The sequence below is a fragment of the Equus quagga genome, chromosome 4, assembly GCF_021613505.1.
Source record: "Equus quagga isolate Etosha38 chromosome 4, UCLA_HA_Equagga_1.0, whole genome shotgun sequence".
Lineage (NCBI taxonomy): Eukaryota > Metazoa > Chordata > Mammalia > Perissodactyla > Equidae > Equus > Equus quagga.
The window spans coordinates 125,513,400-125,530,613 of record NC_060270.1 but is presented as its reverse complement, the minus strand read 5'-3'; the positions used below and the strand labels follow the sequence as shown (position 1 = coordinate 125,530,613).

Below are 17,214 nucleotides of genomic sequence, written 5' to 3'. Positions count from 1 at the left end.
TCATACTTTTAAAGCTCACTACTGTGGCACATTCTCAATATCACTTTTTAAATAAGCTTTAAAAGTAACAACTCCTAGAATTTAGAATTTTTAGCACCATGAATGTATTTTTTGATTTCTAGATCCACAGTTGGGTTATACCGGTCTCTTAGTTGTAATATCTATATCTTATATGTTCTTATAAGAATCTTGCAAGTTAAATGGATATGATTGTCTACATATCCCAAAGAGGAAAGCTGGAACCAGGAGATTAAACGACTTGATCAGGTGCTCATGATCAAAACTGGAATGAAATATATTTTTCTTCCCATTAGGGTTTACTTCTTTAGAATCTTCTTTTGTTCAAGTAACAGTTATGAAAGTGAAGTCTTGGACTAGTAATCATTTTTTGTGGGCATCAAATGTTCTTGAATCAATGTTCATGCTTAAAATTTATGTCTTTGTTTAAAGATTCACATTTGGCTTGTTGTGTAATTGAGAGTTTTCACAATCTGCTCTTGCCCATCTCGACTTCAATAGTAGTTGAGAAAACACTGGAAGATAAATAGGCAGTTTTGTTTACCCACAATGAAATACACATTTTAGGTTATAATTGTCCTATCAAGTCTAATCAGCGGCCACACAGTTGATTATGTAAAGGTAGAATTTTATCCACTAACACTTGGTTTAATTGAAAGGGAGACATTTATTTTGCTCAGCAATAGAAAGTTCAGTGTTTCTTAGGACTACAATTTTATTCATTTAACTTTCTGGCAATAGTCTGATTTGGTTAAAAGCTCCTATAGCCAGAAAAATAAAATGTAAGCATCCAGACACAAGAATCAAGAGGAACAATTTGATTTAACTTGCTATGCCCACATCTTATAATGGAACAGTCTTCTGGAGGCGTTCATGAGGCTAGGAGGGCAGAATAAACCCTTTTTTATGATATAAATACAGGCAGCATGGCCATGTGAATGTAATAAATGGAAATCAGATTGTTCCTAGATAATTAGTACCAAATGGTGGAAAACACAACCTCTAATCTATTGCCAAACCACTAGAACAGAGCAAAAGGCAAATAGCACAGTCAAGTAACGGAAATTTCTCAGTATATCTAAATGACTGTATAAAATGAGGACCTAATTTCTAAAACCAATGAAAAGATTTCCACAATTTTAGTGTGATACAGAGCTATGTAATATGGATACTATCAAAGGCTATTTCATTTGCCAGAAAAGGAACCCAGGATTGAACCATTCCAGGAGTATTTAGGAGACATGTAAGCATTCTCTTAAGAAGAAGTTAAAAGGTACCATGTCAATTTATACATGAGAAAATGACAAGAGGAGTCCTTCATTCATGATGCATATGAAGAATTGGTTTTAAGTGAAAAAGTTTGGAATATATTTTAAAGATATACATTTTTTGTAGTTAGGATTATCTTTTAATTTTAATACCGAGCAAAAAACAAAAATGTCTCTTATTTTGTTTTCCTTAAGTAGAACGAAACTACTCTATAACCTCGCACTGGGCAAATTTATAGTGGGTGTATTAACTAAAACAATACATAATAGCCCAAATGATGACAGAAAAAGAGCAAACTTTTTTCATTCAAGTACTATGTCGTGAACTCTTCCTTGAATTCCAGATTTGTATATCCAATCATCTAATAAACATCTCCAGTTGCCTGTCCAGTAGGCAGAAGTAACATAAGCAAAAGTGACATACTATTGATTCTTTGTTATTCACCTCCCTCAAGTCATGTCTATTTTGGAAAATGGCACCACCACCCAGATGCTCAGGATAAAACTCTAAGGGACAATCCTGACCCCTCTTTTATTCTACATTCCCACTCAATCCATCAGTAAATCCTGCAAGCCGTACTTCCAAATGTGTCAAGAATCAAGCTATGCTCATCATCTCAACTGAAAAGAATTCTAGACTAATTTACCCTTCTCCTAGACTATACTAACAGCCTCCCAGCTAATTTTTGTGACCTCATTTTGGCCTCTTTACAGACCATGGTACATACAGCAGGTAGATGGTCCCCAAATGCCCTGTGTCAAACCTTTGAGTGACTTCTCACCGCAATTAAAAAAAAAATTTTTTACCATGGCCTATAAGGACCTATGAAATCTAGACCCTGACTCTCTCTCCAATGTCATCTCCAACTATTTTGGCTCTGGGTCACTATGCTCCAGACACAAAGGTCTTGTTACTGTTTTCAGCCCTTTTCATTGACTATCTTGCTATCATTCAAAATACCATGGATGACTTAGCAGGACTAGGAAAAATAAAAACAAAACTAAAATTCACACAGTGAAACCTTGAAAGGACTTTCTAGAATTTTTAAAGATTTTCATTGAAAGTTGGAACGTAAAATTACTTAATATGCATCTTCAAAATAAATCAGTATGACCAATTCGCATTGATGTCTATAACATATAAGTGGTTGGCAGGCCACCACCTAAGAAAGAGCAACCTTTCCTTAGGGTGCCTCTGAGAAGAGTAGAGAAATGTATCAATATTCTTACTTACATAGTGACTCCTCAAAGTACAAAGTTTCTCCGTCTGGAACATTCTACTCAACAGGGCCTCACATTTTTAATCTACCATTTAATATAAAATAAAAGGATCAACATCTCTAAGCAAGACTGCAATTTCTTATTCGTACATCTGGTTCCTCTGAACCACTGTCCTGGCTGCAGAAATTCAACTTCAACTTTGGACCTCTTGCCGGGGAAGATGAAATCATCTTTTAGTGATCTAATCAAATTTTACCAAAAGCATTTCTTTTTATTATTCTGATGCGTCCCATAACTGACTTTATCTGCTACTTTATCACACACTGATAAGAATAGCATCCATTCCAGTAATTTACATTATTTTCATTTTCTACATTACTTTTAATGCCACAAAACCTCCCAAATGCCATTCTTACTTTTGTTCTCTTCTCTCTCTCTTCCCAAAGAGAGTATTTTAAAGCTAAGATTTGAGATAAGTCTATTTTACTCTCACTAGTAATTGCTTGATGTGACTATATTGTGTTTGACTAGCAAATCCTGATAGTTCAGAAAATTAATGTGTTTATATGTTTCTTGCTATGAACCAAATTATAGTATCAAATCATTTGGAGAGAACCACTTCTGAATTGGAGTGTTTTATATGATGAAAGAGTTACCTCTGTGTGACTTAGGAAAATTTGGTTCCTGATAGGATTAAGGTCTGTCTTGGACCTGTCATTTGTGAAAAGTCATCTCTCTTGGGGGTTTCTCTCACAATACCACACAGAAAGGTCATGGAGAATCTGACGCCAAATTAATTGTATATACCAAACCCACCTATACTGTAATTTCAATTGCATAATGAGATTCATAACTCACTTCAATGCTTCTCCAATTAATGTGTTAATTGTTGCCTCTAATCCTTTAAACAAACTGCTGACAACTTCAGCAGTTTGGGAGTGTTCTATCCTTCAGTCCTCTGAAAGCAAAACAAACAAAGCCTACGGAGTCTCATGTCCAGAGTTAGAGCCCAACAGGCATTTACTGTGCATTAACTTTGAGAGAGATGGTGGCACTCTGCGAGGTGCTTGGGGGCCCAGCTCTGTGTCCTATAAAACTCATGCTCAATTATCACAAGAAAGAACAGATGTAAAACATTTCTAACTTAACAGAAATTTGCTTTACTACGGTACTTATATTTTAAATTTATATTTTAAATATTTACCAGTTTCATTGTTTTTCAAATACAATTTCAATAGTTTGAATCACTAACACACCTTCAACAGCGTGGATACTTATAAGCACCCCAAAATTTTATACTTAATAGATAACTGTAGGTCATTTAATTTTATTTAGTATAGTTTATTTTTAATATCAGAAAATTGGGAGTTCATTTTAACAGATATGAAAAAATCATAGACGCACATAGTGTTATTTAATTCATTTCACAGCTACATAACTAAAATTGAAAGTGAAAGGCAAAAATATTTGTTCGTTTTCTTCTCAAAGAATTTTTTAAAACATGTTAATAAATACCTATGACAATATTTTCAAAACCATTTGCGTTAATCAGATATCTTTTAGCAATTTTAAAATGTTGAGTTCAATTTCTTTTAAGAATCTAATAATTTCTATTTTTTGTCTTAAGGAAGATATACATCCTCCAGTGTATCCAGCAATTTCAAAAATCATATAATAAAAATTTAGAGCCAAAAAGTAATGAGACAAGTAATTTTCAAAAGTTAAAGAAAAAATACAGACAAAGATATTACTGTGACAAAAGAATATAAATAGACGGCAAAGTTATAATCTGAGTTATTTGCATAATGATCAAAGATGCAAGAAATTTTCTACACATGGGCAGTAAGTGCAAAAGCGTAGTTCAAAGAAAATAATTTCCCGTTTTTTCTTCAACATTTGAGATACAGTCTGAAGCATTCTATTGAGGCACATTCAGTACTGAGATGAACACAATGCCTACAATAATTATTAAATGACAACTTCAGGGGAGCTAATCCATTTCAATAACTGGCTATTTGAATAATTTTATTGTTTTTTATATAACTGACTCCACCAATGAGAACTGCTGAATAAATGAATATAGTCACAGGCAGGCTGTGTTTCACTTACATACTATCTGTCATGCTCACTGCTTGTATAGGCTGTCTCACCAGAGGGTCAAGGGAACTGAAGCAATTGTCATCTCTTCATTCCTCCTGCCCCTTGCCATTTCTGAAGCTGACTTGCTAAGCAGGTGAGCTCACCAATTCACAGGCAGAGCCCCCACCATGACCCACCTTCTTCTCAGTTGCCCCAGTGCTAGTCCAGGGCGGTGTCTGCTTTCAGGAGACAAAAGGAGGGAGTCTCATCAACATGCTCCAAACCTCTCTGTTCTTCCCAAATCCACCCCGCCCCTCAAGGGATATCCTTCGTTCTTCTAGAGACAGAGGGCACACAATGAGCAAGCTTTGGGTTTGCATCCAAAATGGCGATAGATCTTATTTCACTCCTTTGTAAAAACAAGGGCTGAAGTAAAGCTGCTTTTCATATGCAATGAATTTCAGGAATGACGGCCTTATTAAGACTGCTTGAAAAAGTAAGTCCTAGTTTGTTTCACAGGATGGCTTATAATAAGACTTTCAACAAGACACAAAAGGGTGTTGCTGCATTTGGGAACTGAAGGTTGAAGAAAGAGTTTGAGGGGATGCTCTGTTCCTTGACAAGAAAAAATCATAATCTTGATAAGATGCAAATAGTGATGGTAGTGAAGAGAAAAAAAGGAAGGGACATTATAATAAAGCTGGAACCTGAAGAGGATGCTCCAGCACTTCACTGGGAATAACAAAGGTACACAGGAACAGAGGAACCTCACTCTCAACCTCTCTCACCTTGGCCACGTCAGCCCCACTGTCACAACTAATGGCAACCAACTGCTTCAGTGTGAATTTAGAGGAAAGAAAGTTTTTTGACCCACTTCCAGGGTACACCAAATTGGAAATCCTAAATGCAACTTCTTATAAAAGGATTCTTCGTGGTGATGAACTGGTGAAATATCCTAGTACTAGATAGCACAATATATCTATGCTAAAGAGTTTTCATTGAGTTAGTCTAGAGATTGAGCCAAAATAGACTTGCAATTTGCAAGAAAAATTCTTTTCAAAAGTTTATAAATGCCAAAATTGTATCTCAGTTCATAATGTCACACCACTAAGTTATATATCAAACATTTTAAAAATGCAAAATAAAATATACACTTCAATGGAGAATATCAGTAATATAGATGATTCAAAAAGAAAAAAAATCTCCTAAATATATTTTGTCTAGAAAAATATTAATTGCTTTACATTCCATCTCCCTCCAAAAAATTCCCTTTGCCAAAATCACGAAATAATGGTATTATACACGGTATTGGGAAAAGGATTTCAAATCTACGATGAACCAAAAAAGTGAAAGCAGTTCCATTTTAACTATAAATACTTGAGTATTATCTGCAGAGATTACCACTCATTTTAGTGCCTGAAATACAATTCTGTCACTCCCAGTGGGAATCCTTGCTATGTAATATAAGAAGCCATATTCTGTCTTGTTAACAGTAGGATTTCTAAAATGAAGTTCAGTACTCCAGAGGTAGATTGGTACCAGGTCATTAATCCAACCTCAGTAAACAGTAATTGATATGAGTGAAAGGAAAAATATGCCAAAAAGAGAAAAAGACCACATTGAGGTTTAAACTATTCTAGAAAACACAAGTGAAAAGAGCAACATGGAAAAACAACTCTGGTCTGAGCTATCTAGGTAATTTGAATTTTTCAACTAACCTTGTTTAGCACCTTTCATCTCTATCCACACTTAGCTTTAAATTACTTATCTTAGAGTATTATTTGAAATATTGCAGAGCTGATGATGCAGAGATGTTTTATCACCATCAAAATTTGTTTCTAAAAAACTCACACATATATCTACATACTTACTGGAGATGTTGATACTTGGGTTATTCTTAACTGGTTTTCCAAATCTTGTACTTTGTTTTTAAGTTCCATATTTTCTGTTTCTAAGTCTTGAATCTAAAAAGCAAATGATTATTGAATAACCTTCAGAAATTTATTCTTGGAAAACATTAGCTATTATATTGGTTACATTAATGAATAGCATTTTATATTATTTAAAATTTCAATGTACTCTTGTGCACAGGGGAGAAAATTATTTGATAAAGCTTGGGAAATAGAGAATTCTAGGTCACTGGAAAGATACATCATTAAATTTGAAACACGTTTTTATGTATGTGCAAATTTCATGTTCCTAATACCTCATCTCTGTGTTTTCTCATTGCACTGTGCAATCTGTACCCATAATCTTGGAGTATAACCACAAGACAGTGAAACTTGCTTATGATGATTTCGAAGAGAGTGGAGAAAGGGTGTAATTTAATTACAAAGGAATCTGATCTGCATGGGAAACCACTTACCCAGCATCTGCTGCTTCTGCTGCTCTGATCCCCATGAGAAGCATCAGGAAGTGAAGCAAAGTCACATGAGAACACTAAGTTCTTGTGGGAATTCAATATAAAATGGTTAAAAACTGTGCAGGGGATCAGGAATGAAAAATTATAGGAACACAGTGAAAGCAGTTCCAATCAGTGTGGGGGAAATTTAATGGCAGGCCTTCTAAATCTGTTTGATGATATGCAAGTTTCCCTGTACTTACATCACATAAATGTGAAACAACAAGCTTAGTTTACTCACTCTTTTCTGTAATCCTGCAATCTGTTTTCTTGTTTCAACATCTTTTCCTCCAGATTCCAGAAATTTCCTGTATGCCAGGTCAAAAGCTTGGCCAATTGTTAAAGTTATCTCTTCAGCCTTTGTAAAAATAAAAAAAAAAAAATGATTTGCATTTTAATAATAATATGTCCAACTGTTCTTTGATCAGGAAAATATTCGCATGAGGTACTTCAAAAGGGCAACGGCTGGGGGTAGAGATGTAGGAAACGAGCAATGTAGTCTACGCTCATATTCAATGCCTCCCCATGCACAACGTAAAAAAAATATGGCAATTACATGAATAGCTGCTGAAGTTGGAAGCAAGAGCTCTATCCAACTTTTCATCTCTTTGATCATCGTATTTTTTCCTAGTTTGTTTGCCTCCCTTCCTCAAATTTTTACTGCCTATTAAATGGAAGCATCGGGCCAACTTATTTCCTCATCTTAGTGAGGAGGGTTTGTTAAACCTGGCGGGTAATTTGAATACGTGGCTGGGCGTTGTCCGTGGAAAACTCTAGGTAACGCCCTCTTCAAACAGAGCAACTGCTACTCAGTTCCAGCTTATTGTTGGCTTGTGGAAATAAGCAATTCCAACGTAGAGCCGTCAGATTTTAAATATGTGAGATCTTAATTTTTATATAAAAGCTCCCAATTTTAAGTGATTACGAACAGTATTTTTGTAAAACACAGTGTTGATTGAGCAAAATATATATAGATCAGAAACTGCCACAAATATCCTAAGTCCACTGGCTCATTCGTTCTCCATTCATATCTCGGCTGATATCACAGCCTTGCAAAATGTAAACACTAAAGAAAGATTTACTTAACACAGAAAGAAGTTGGTAAAAGCATTCATTGATTTAATACATCACAAATATGCCATATTTAATAAGACCTCCAGATGACATAAAAACTGAGAATAATATTAAATCTTGAAAACGCCATGCTTTAACTGATTTACTGCAAATTCTAAAACTGTGATATGCTATGATCAACCTAAGTTGAAAATACGCTTTATTAATAAAACTTAGATTATTTATTTAAAACATTGTCATTTTTGTACTTTGCTACTTTTCTTTAAGGAGGGCTTTTAGCCATAAAAAATATTTATAGTGTTTCGTTAACTAAAAACATGCAAAAAATATGCACAAAATTATATAGGAGGACTATCTGTTTTACAAAAAAAGTAGGAAAAGGAAAAGAAAAGGAAAAGAAAGGCAGTTACATTAAGCAATACCATATAAATGAAAATGCCAGATACCACATTATGTGTGCTCAATGATTCAAACTAATGAAAAATATATATGGAAAAAAATTTGCTTGTTAGATGTTGGGATTTTGTGTACTATTAAAACATAGTAAAAGTGGTTATAATAGGTTGTAGGATTATGAGTGTTTTTTTCTGTTTCTACTTTCAAAACTTTGGGCGACATGTTTGTATTTGTTTTATAATAAAAATATATATTTTTAAATTATGATTATTTCTTCTACCTTTTTAATGATGGGTTCATTGTGTCCTCTTAATAAGACAAAATGTTATACTCAGGCTGTATACTATAAAGAATCATTTAAGCAGTAACATTGTTGATTCATCATAAATAACATTTGACTTCATTATTATCTGTTTACAATAATAACTTTTTAAAAACTATATTCTCTTTTTATGATAGACATCTTTTATGATAACACATCTTTTTATGAAAACAGCATTTGCTATCTGGTAAATATTCTCCATACATTCACTTGATTCTCATAGTGGCTGTATGTGGTTGAGATTATTACTATCCCCATAATACATACGATACAACTGCAATTCTTTGAGGTTATATAACTTGCCTAAGGTCTCATAGTGAGCCGAGAACCTGGAGTTCAAATCCCAAATATCTGACTCTATAAGCCTCACACTTTTTGGGAGAAGAGGATAAAATTTGTATACAATAAAATGCACAGATCATAATTATACAATCAGATTTGTTTTGACAAATGTGTATCCCTATATAACCACTATATCATTAAAGATATAGAGTATTTCTCTTATCCCAGAAAGCTCTCCGTCGCCTACTGCTAGCCAAATCACATTGCTTATGGGTCACCATTGCTCTAATTTCTATTATCAGAGATCAGGTTTGCCTGTCCTTGTATCCATAAAAATGGACCATACAGCATATATTCTTTTGTGTCTGGCTTCTTTTTGAGTTTCTTAGATGTATGTAGCATTTATTTTATTACTGATTAGTATTCCATCAAATGAATATATCACAATTGATTTATCCATTTGCCTACTGAGGGACATTTGTGGTGTTTTCAGTTCTTAGTATAAATAAAGCTGCTACAAGCATTCTTGTAAAATCTTTTTGTGGACATATGTTTTCATTTCTCTGGGTAAATATCTAGAATGGAATTGCTAAATCATAGGATAGGTCTATGTTTAACATTATAAGAAACAGCCAGTAAGAGAGTTCTAGTTGCTCCACATTCTCACCATCAGATATTGACAGTCTTTTTAATTTAGTCATTTTACTGAACGAGTAATGCTATCTCAATGGGATTGTAATTTAAGTCTCTCTGTTGAATAATTAAATTAGCCCAGTTTCATGTGACCATTGGCCTTTCTTATACTCTCATTAGTGAACTCCCTGTACAAGACTGCCTCCTGCCCATTTTTTTTTTTTTGTCTTTTTATTATTGATATTTAGTTCTTTATATATTCTGGATACAAATCCTTTTTCAGATATAAGTTGCCATTTCACTTTATTAATACTGCTTATAGAGTAACAGAAAAATTTTATTTTTGATTGTTTCATGTTACTTTTTTTCTGTTATATTAAGTGCTTTTAGGGTCATTTCTAAGAAATCAGTTTACTTAAAATTCATAAAGAGATTTTCCTATTTTTAATGAAAGTTTTATAGCAGACCATAATAACTTTTACTTTTATGTCTATGATCCATCTCAAATTATTTTTATGTAGCTTAAGTATGGGTTAATTTTTAATTAGTATGTTTTCATATACTTATCTAGTTGTTCCAATACCATTTGTCAAAAAGACTTTCCTTTATCCATTGAATTGTCTTGTCACATTTTGATTTTTTTGGCCTCTAAAATATAGTTCATTTACTTATTTGGCTATCATTACATCAATAACACCCAATTCTGATAACAATTCCTTTAAAGTACATTGTGAAATCAGATAATATGTGTCCTCCAACTTTGGTCTTTTCTTTCCAGATTAATTTTTTTTTATTCTGGGCTGTTTTGTATTACCACAGTAAAAGCAACTTTTCAACTTCTACTAAAGATCCCATTGTGATTTTGGCAAGAATTGTCTTGAATATATAGATCAATTTGGTAGAATTGACCACTTAACTAAATTAAGCCTTCCAAACTATTAATGTGGTAGCTCTGTCTTATTATTTTAAGTCTTTACTTTCTGCAAAGTTTCATAGATTTCAGCGTATATTCTTAAAAAAAAATCCTAATTATTTCATGTTTGTTCATGTTTAGTAAATAGATTTTTGTTTCTTTTTTTTCTGGTAGACAGAAACACAATTAATTTTTGTATATTGACCTTGCTAAATTTGCTTCATAATTCTAGTAGTTATTTGTAGATTCTGCAGGATATTCTTTTTAAAAATTCATATTTTATCTGTGAAAAAGATAGTTTTACTTCTTTCTTTCCAATCTTTAAGCCTTTTGTTTCTTTTCCTGACTACTCACCAGCTAAGACATCAAACACCATGCTAAATACAGGAGTGAGAATAAACATCCTTGTCTTGTTCCCAATCTTAGGAAAAAGCATTTAATAATTCACCATTAATTTTATGTCATCTGCAGGATTTTTAAAGTCCTTATTAGAATAAGAAGCCCCTTCTATTCCTAGGATACTGTTTTATCATCAATTGGGTTGAATTTTGTCTAGTGATTTTTCTGCATCTATTAAGCTGATTTTTTTTATAGAACTTACCAGTGAAACTATCTGGCCCTGGTATTTTTAATTTAAATTTTAAAAATATTCAACTAATGTATATTCAGATTTCCTATTTTTTCAGCTTCAGTCAATTGAGTTTTGCAAGATATTCACTAACTTCATCCTATTTGCCAAATTTACTGGCTTAGCAGTTATATTCTATTTCTCCTTGTATTCTTTTAAAGACTGTAGGATCTGTACTTATGTCCACTCTTCTGTTTCTGGTATTGACAATTTGTGCTTTCTCTCATTTTTGTCCTTGATCTAATCTTGTTAATTTTATCATGCTTATTGAAGAACAAACTTTTGGCTTTGTTAATTTTCTTTATTGTCTGTTTTCAATGTCATTGATTTCTATTCTTTATTATTATTGTTTTACCTTCTACTTTGTTTTTAATTTGTTCTTACTCTAACTTCTTAATGTCAAGACCATGATGATTACTTTTAATCCTTTTCTTTTTTCTCATAGAAGCATTTAAAGCTATAAATATCCCTCTAAGCACTGACTTTAAATGTCTTTTACCAATTTTGATATGTTGTGTTTTACTTCTATTTGCTTCGAAAATAATCTAATTCCCCTCGTGACTTTTCCTTGAGCTATTGTTATCTGAAGAGTGTTTTAATTTCAAATATTTTGACCATTTATGGTCAGATAACATACTCTATGATATTTTCAATTCTGAAATTTATTGAGTCTTGCAATATGGTCCATTATTGTGGACCTTTGTAAACATTCCATGTGCATTCAGAAAGAAAGCATATTCTGTGATTGTTTGGAATAGTGTTTGGAACGTCAATTAGATCAAAGTGGTGAATAATATTTTTCTAATTTTTCTTAACTTTACTGATTTTTTTCTCTGATTGCTCTGTGAGTTGTTGAGAATGGCATTAAAATCTACAAGTATGTGGGGCTGGCCTTGTGGCCTAGTGGTTAAAGTTCCATGCTCCACTTCTGTGGATTCAGATTCCAGATGCGGACCTACTCCACTCATCAGCCACGCTGTGGAGGCACCGCACATACAAAGTAGGGGAGGACTGGCACAGATGTTAGTTCAGGGCCAATCTTCATCAAGCAAAAAAAAAAAAAAAAAAACGAGGATTGGCAATGGACATTAGCTCAGGACAAATGTTCCTCAAAAAACTACAACTATGATTGCTGATTTGTCTTTTTCTCCCTGTAATTTTGTTAGGTATTCTGTTTCATTTCTTAAAAAGTGATGTTATTAAATGAACACACATTGGTCCTTTAATCATTATGGGCTGTATCTCTTAGTGTCTGGTAATATTCCTTGCCTTGAAGTCACCTTTTTGATATCAATATAGTCACATCAGCTTTCTTAGCCTTACTGTTTGTGTGGCATATATTTTTTCATTCTTCTGTTTTTCACCTGTGTTTGTCTTTAAAGAGTGTGTCTTCCAGAAAGCAAACAGGTGGGCATTTTTAAAATCCTGATAGTCTCAGCCTTTGATTGCTGTCTTTAGTCTATTTACATTTACCTTGTTGTTTACTTTCTATTTGGTCCATCTGTTTTTATGTTTCTGTTCTTCTTTTCCTCCTTTTAGTTCCATTTAAAAAAAATGAGTATTCTATTTTATTTTCTCTTTAGGCTGTATTTATAGACCTTTACGTTAACTTTTAGTGATTGCTCTAGTGATTACAATATGCATCTTTGACTCAGCAGAGTCTACTGAGTTGATATGGTATCATTTCACATAAATAATAACAACCTTTCAATAGTATAAGTCCATGAAATCCAATAGCATACATCCTTTGTGCTATTATTCTTACTTGTTAACATCACGATACAATGCTATAATTTTTGCTTTAAATAGTTCTGTTTTAAATGGAGGGACATAAACAACAATCTTACATTTAGCCACAGTTTTACCTTTTGCAGTCCTTCTTTTTTCTTTTTCCTTTCTGCACATTCGAGTTGCCTTTGGTGTTATTTTCCTTCAGGCTATAGAACTTCCCCAGCACACCTTACAGTGCATTGTGCCAGTGATAAATCACTCTACTTTCATTTATCTCAAAATGTTTTATTTTCACTTAAATTTTGAAAGATGTCTTCAATGGACGTAAATTCCGTTATGACATATTTTCCCTTTATGCGTGTTAAAGAGATTGTCATATTCTCCTCTGGCCTCCATTGATACTGAGGAAAAGTCAGCTGCCATTCATATTACTTTTTTATCTCTATGTAATGATAGAATGTGTCTTTTTAAAAACTTTCTGGCTCCTTCCAAGATCCATTCATTTCCTCATTCATTCCCTCTCTCTCTCTTTCTAACTCTTTCATAGATAGTCTGTGATATAACTACAGGTAGTTTTCTTTAAATTTATTCAGCTGGAAGTTTGCCAAGTTCTCAACTCTGTAAGTCGATAATTTTCACATTTGGGAATTCTTCAGCCAGTATTCTTTTCTGCCTTACTTTCTCTCACTTGTATTCTTGTGATTTTAGTTTCATATATGTTGGAGCACTCTATATTGTCCCACAGGTAATCATAGCTCTGTTGTCATTATTATTTATTTTCTCTGTTCATTTGATTAGGTAATTTTTCTCAACTATGTTCCAGTTAACTGACCATTTTTTCTGCCATCCCAAATTTGATGTTAAGCCTATTGTTTTTCTCTTCAGCTGTTCTACCTAACCATTTAGATTATTTTACATTTGCTATTTGTACGCTGAAATTTTCATGTTTACTTATTACTACCTTCTTTTTTTCAATTCCCTGAATATATTTATAAACCAGCATTAAAACCTTTTAACATTACAGATAAATTTGAAGTTTCCTCTAACTCATAACCTTAATCCTGGCCCCCTCTATCCTCTTTGTAGGTAATGACTATAATTTGTGTATCATTCTAGACATATGTTAGGGTTTTGCATATATTTACATATATGTATATGTTTCCATATGCTATAAGGGTATACTACTACTATAGTTTGATCATGAGAGCAATTTGTAAGTCTAAAATTCCTCATTATACATTCAATTCAGTTATATCAGTTCTATTCGTTTTGCCAATATTAAATATTAATGATATTAACTTTAAATGATAATATTAAAATGTAACGTGTTGTGTGCCTACCTACATAAGAGACTTTACATATATAGTCTCAATTGATTTAATAGTCACAAGAATTTTGTAAAATAGAAGCTATTCTCAACCTATAGAGGAGGAGTCAAATATTCAGAAACATTAAATAATTTGCCTGCTGAAATAGTTTATGGATGACAGAAAAAGAATCTGAGTTTCTGCCTTGCTAATGTTAAAGTCCCAGCCCTACCCTATGCCACAGTGGCTCTCCACAAAAGAAACACAGTGTTCTATATTAGAAAAGAATTATTTATTGTCAATAAACACTATGCAACATAAACCACTAAAATTCAACTAAAATCACATTCACAAACCTGCGACAGAAATGACATACTCTAATGGTTTCAGTGGCTGTTTGAAACAAAAATGTCTTGGTTATATATGATTTGAGATAGCAGAAAAAGATCCCAGATCATAATAAATAAAGTGGAACCTTCTAACTAACCCGTCATTTACTACAACAGTTTGTATAGCAAAGTGCGCTGCCCATCTAAATTTTTTTACAAATAGCTTTATGAGGCACCTAAAACTCTTTAATATTTCAATAATTTTAAAAATATAGAGATTCTCTAAACAATTATAGCAACTTTTACTTTGAAAAATTCTTCATATTTCCATAAAAATTTATCTTTACAAACAAACAGTGTTGCATTCCCTACCACTACTGAGTGTGATGAGGTAAGCTCTACAGTCAGTAAATTACATTTTAGGAAACTCCATACTTCTTGATAAAAATAATTTTAAAAGTGAAAAGGAAAACAGTAAGGACTGTTTTCCTACTTGGCCAGTATGGTGAGACAGTCAATACAGGATATTGGTCCAAATATTCCTAATAATTGCACAAAATTTGAGTAACTGGCCTAAAAGATATGAATTATAATGATCACATACAAAAGAATCTCAAACAATTTAACTAACTATAATTATTTTTCTGGTTTACAATTGGTCATTTCTGCTTTTTCTCAGAATCAGCCCATTCACTGGAGGTTCTTTACTTACAGATTTGATATATAAATTTTAGTATTTCATGAAGGGGCAAGATGAAAACTAGTTGTGGGTGGAAACACTCAGCAGCAATAAGCTTTCAGACCCTGATTATCAACTAATTATATTCCACTGGATGACTAAGCTAAGAAGATTCTTTTTTTTCTCCGATCATGTAATGAAATATAAACAGCAAGAATATTTTTTAACTTCAACAAAAGTTCCAAAAAAATATTACAAGGCAAACATAAAATAAAACCATAACAAGAGTATATAATAAATAGCTTACAAAGAGACCTTGTAAAACAACTGGGTGCAGAGATTCCCTCTGGTATGAATAATATATGATTCTTTTGACACATGAACCCTACTTTACAATTAGTTAACAAATAAGAAAGAGGATTTTAAATATTGTCTTACTTTATATCTCACTTCACATAATTAAAAAAAAAAATGTGGGTGTGGTAAGGGTTTCATCTTCTTATTGGGGCTACTATTTAAATTTTAGCAAAGGCATTATCCAGTGAATAAAGTATACTTATTACCATTTGGAAACAAAATTATGAAAAAAATATAAAAATGATGGCTAAAAAATTGACAGTGACTATATTTGCCTTATGTTAAAGAAACTAAATCAATAACATCATGATGAATATCCATATTCTAATTTTATTTTTAAACTTAATGAGATGACTGTAGAAGTTGTGCAAATGTTAAATCTTAGTAACACAACGCGATGATATCAATAAAGTGAGTTCCAGTTTTGTAGCATCCTAGGGCAGGCCTTCATCTAAATTTCAAGCAAGCCCGTAGAAGGCCACAGAAATGCTGAATATATCAAATACAACAAATGAATAGGATGAAGGCCCCAGTAAGAGCAGACGGACTCTGGAGAGGTCACAGTAATGTGGTAATATAATATGACGGGAAGAATGTGGAAATGGGAATCTAGGGTAGGGTCTTGGATTGTAGTTCTGATTCTGTCACTACTTGCTTTGTGACTCTGGGAAAGACATTACATTTCTCTGGCCTGGATTTACTTAAAATAAGATGAAAGGGTTGGCCCAATAGGCTGTAACTTATTTTCCAGCACTTTTTTTCTGTGATGAAGATTGGCCCTGAGCTAACATCTGTTGCCAATCTTCCTCTTCTTTTGCTTGGGGAAGATTGTCGCTGAGCTCACATCTGTGCCAATCTTCCTCTATTTTATGTGAGATGCCACCACAGTGTGGCTTGATGAATGGTGCTAGGTCTGCACCCAGGGTTCTGAACCTGTGAGCCATGGGCCACTGAAGGGGAGCATGCGAACTCAACCACTATGCCACTGGGCTGGCCTCCCACCACTTTTTTTTTTAAGTAAACTTTTTAATTTGAGATAATTTTAAATTTATATACAGTTGTAAGAAATAATACAGAGATCTTATGTACCCTTCAACCACTTTTCCCCAATGGTAATATATTGAAAAACTATAGTAAAAATCACAACCAATTAATATTGATATTAATATAGTCAAGATACAGAATAATTCCATCACCACAAGAATCCCTCATCTTGCTGTTTTATAGCCACACCCTCTTCCAGTCTACCTTACCCTTTCCTTAACCCCTGGAAAATCCGTTCTCCATTTCTATAATTTTGTCTTTTCAAGAACTTTAGAAAAGGGTAGTCATACAGTACGTAAGGTTTTGGGAATGACTTTTCACTTCATAATTATCTGGAGGGTCATTGAGGTTGCTGCGTGTATTAATAGTTCATTCCTTTTGGTTATTGAGGAGTAGTCCATAGTTTGGATGTACTAAAGTTTGTTTGATCATTCATCCATTATCTGAGGTATTTGTAATTTGGGGCTATTATGAATAAGCTGCTATAAACATTCATGTGTAGGTTTTTGTGTGAACACAAGTTTTAATTTCT

The 17,214-nt window shown here is 33.1% G+C and overlaps 1 protein-coding gene across 3 annotated transcripts in view; it reads right to left on the bottom strand.

The window, feature by feature from the left end:
- LOC124238640 (PTB domain-containing engulfment adapter protein 1) overlaps positions 1–17,214 on the bottom strand; it is a 270,866-nt gene that overhangs the window by 17,842 nt on the left and 235,810 nt on the right. For 2 of the 3 annotated variants that reach the window (XM_046659822.1, XM_046659820.1), the window contains 3 exons: positions 7,229–7,345; positions 6,952–7,032; positions 6,458–6,550 (listed from right to left, as the gene is read on the bottom strand). In XM_046659822.1, coding sequence (XP_046515778.1) covers positions 6,458–6,550; positions 6,952–7,032; positions 7,229–7,345 — 291 coding nt within the window. The remainder of the gene's footprint in view (positions 1–6,457; positions 6,551–6,951; positions 7,033–7,228; positions 7,346–17,214) is intronic. The other variant, XM_046659823.1, reaches the window with a different exon arrangement.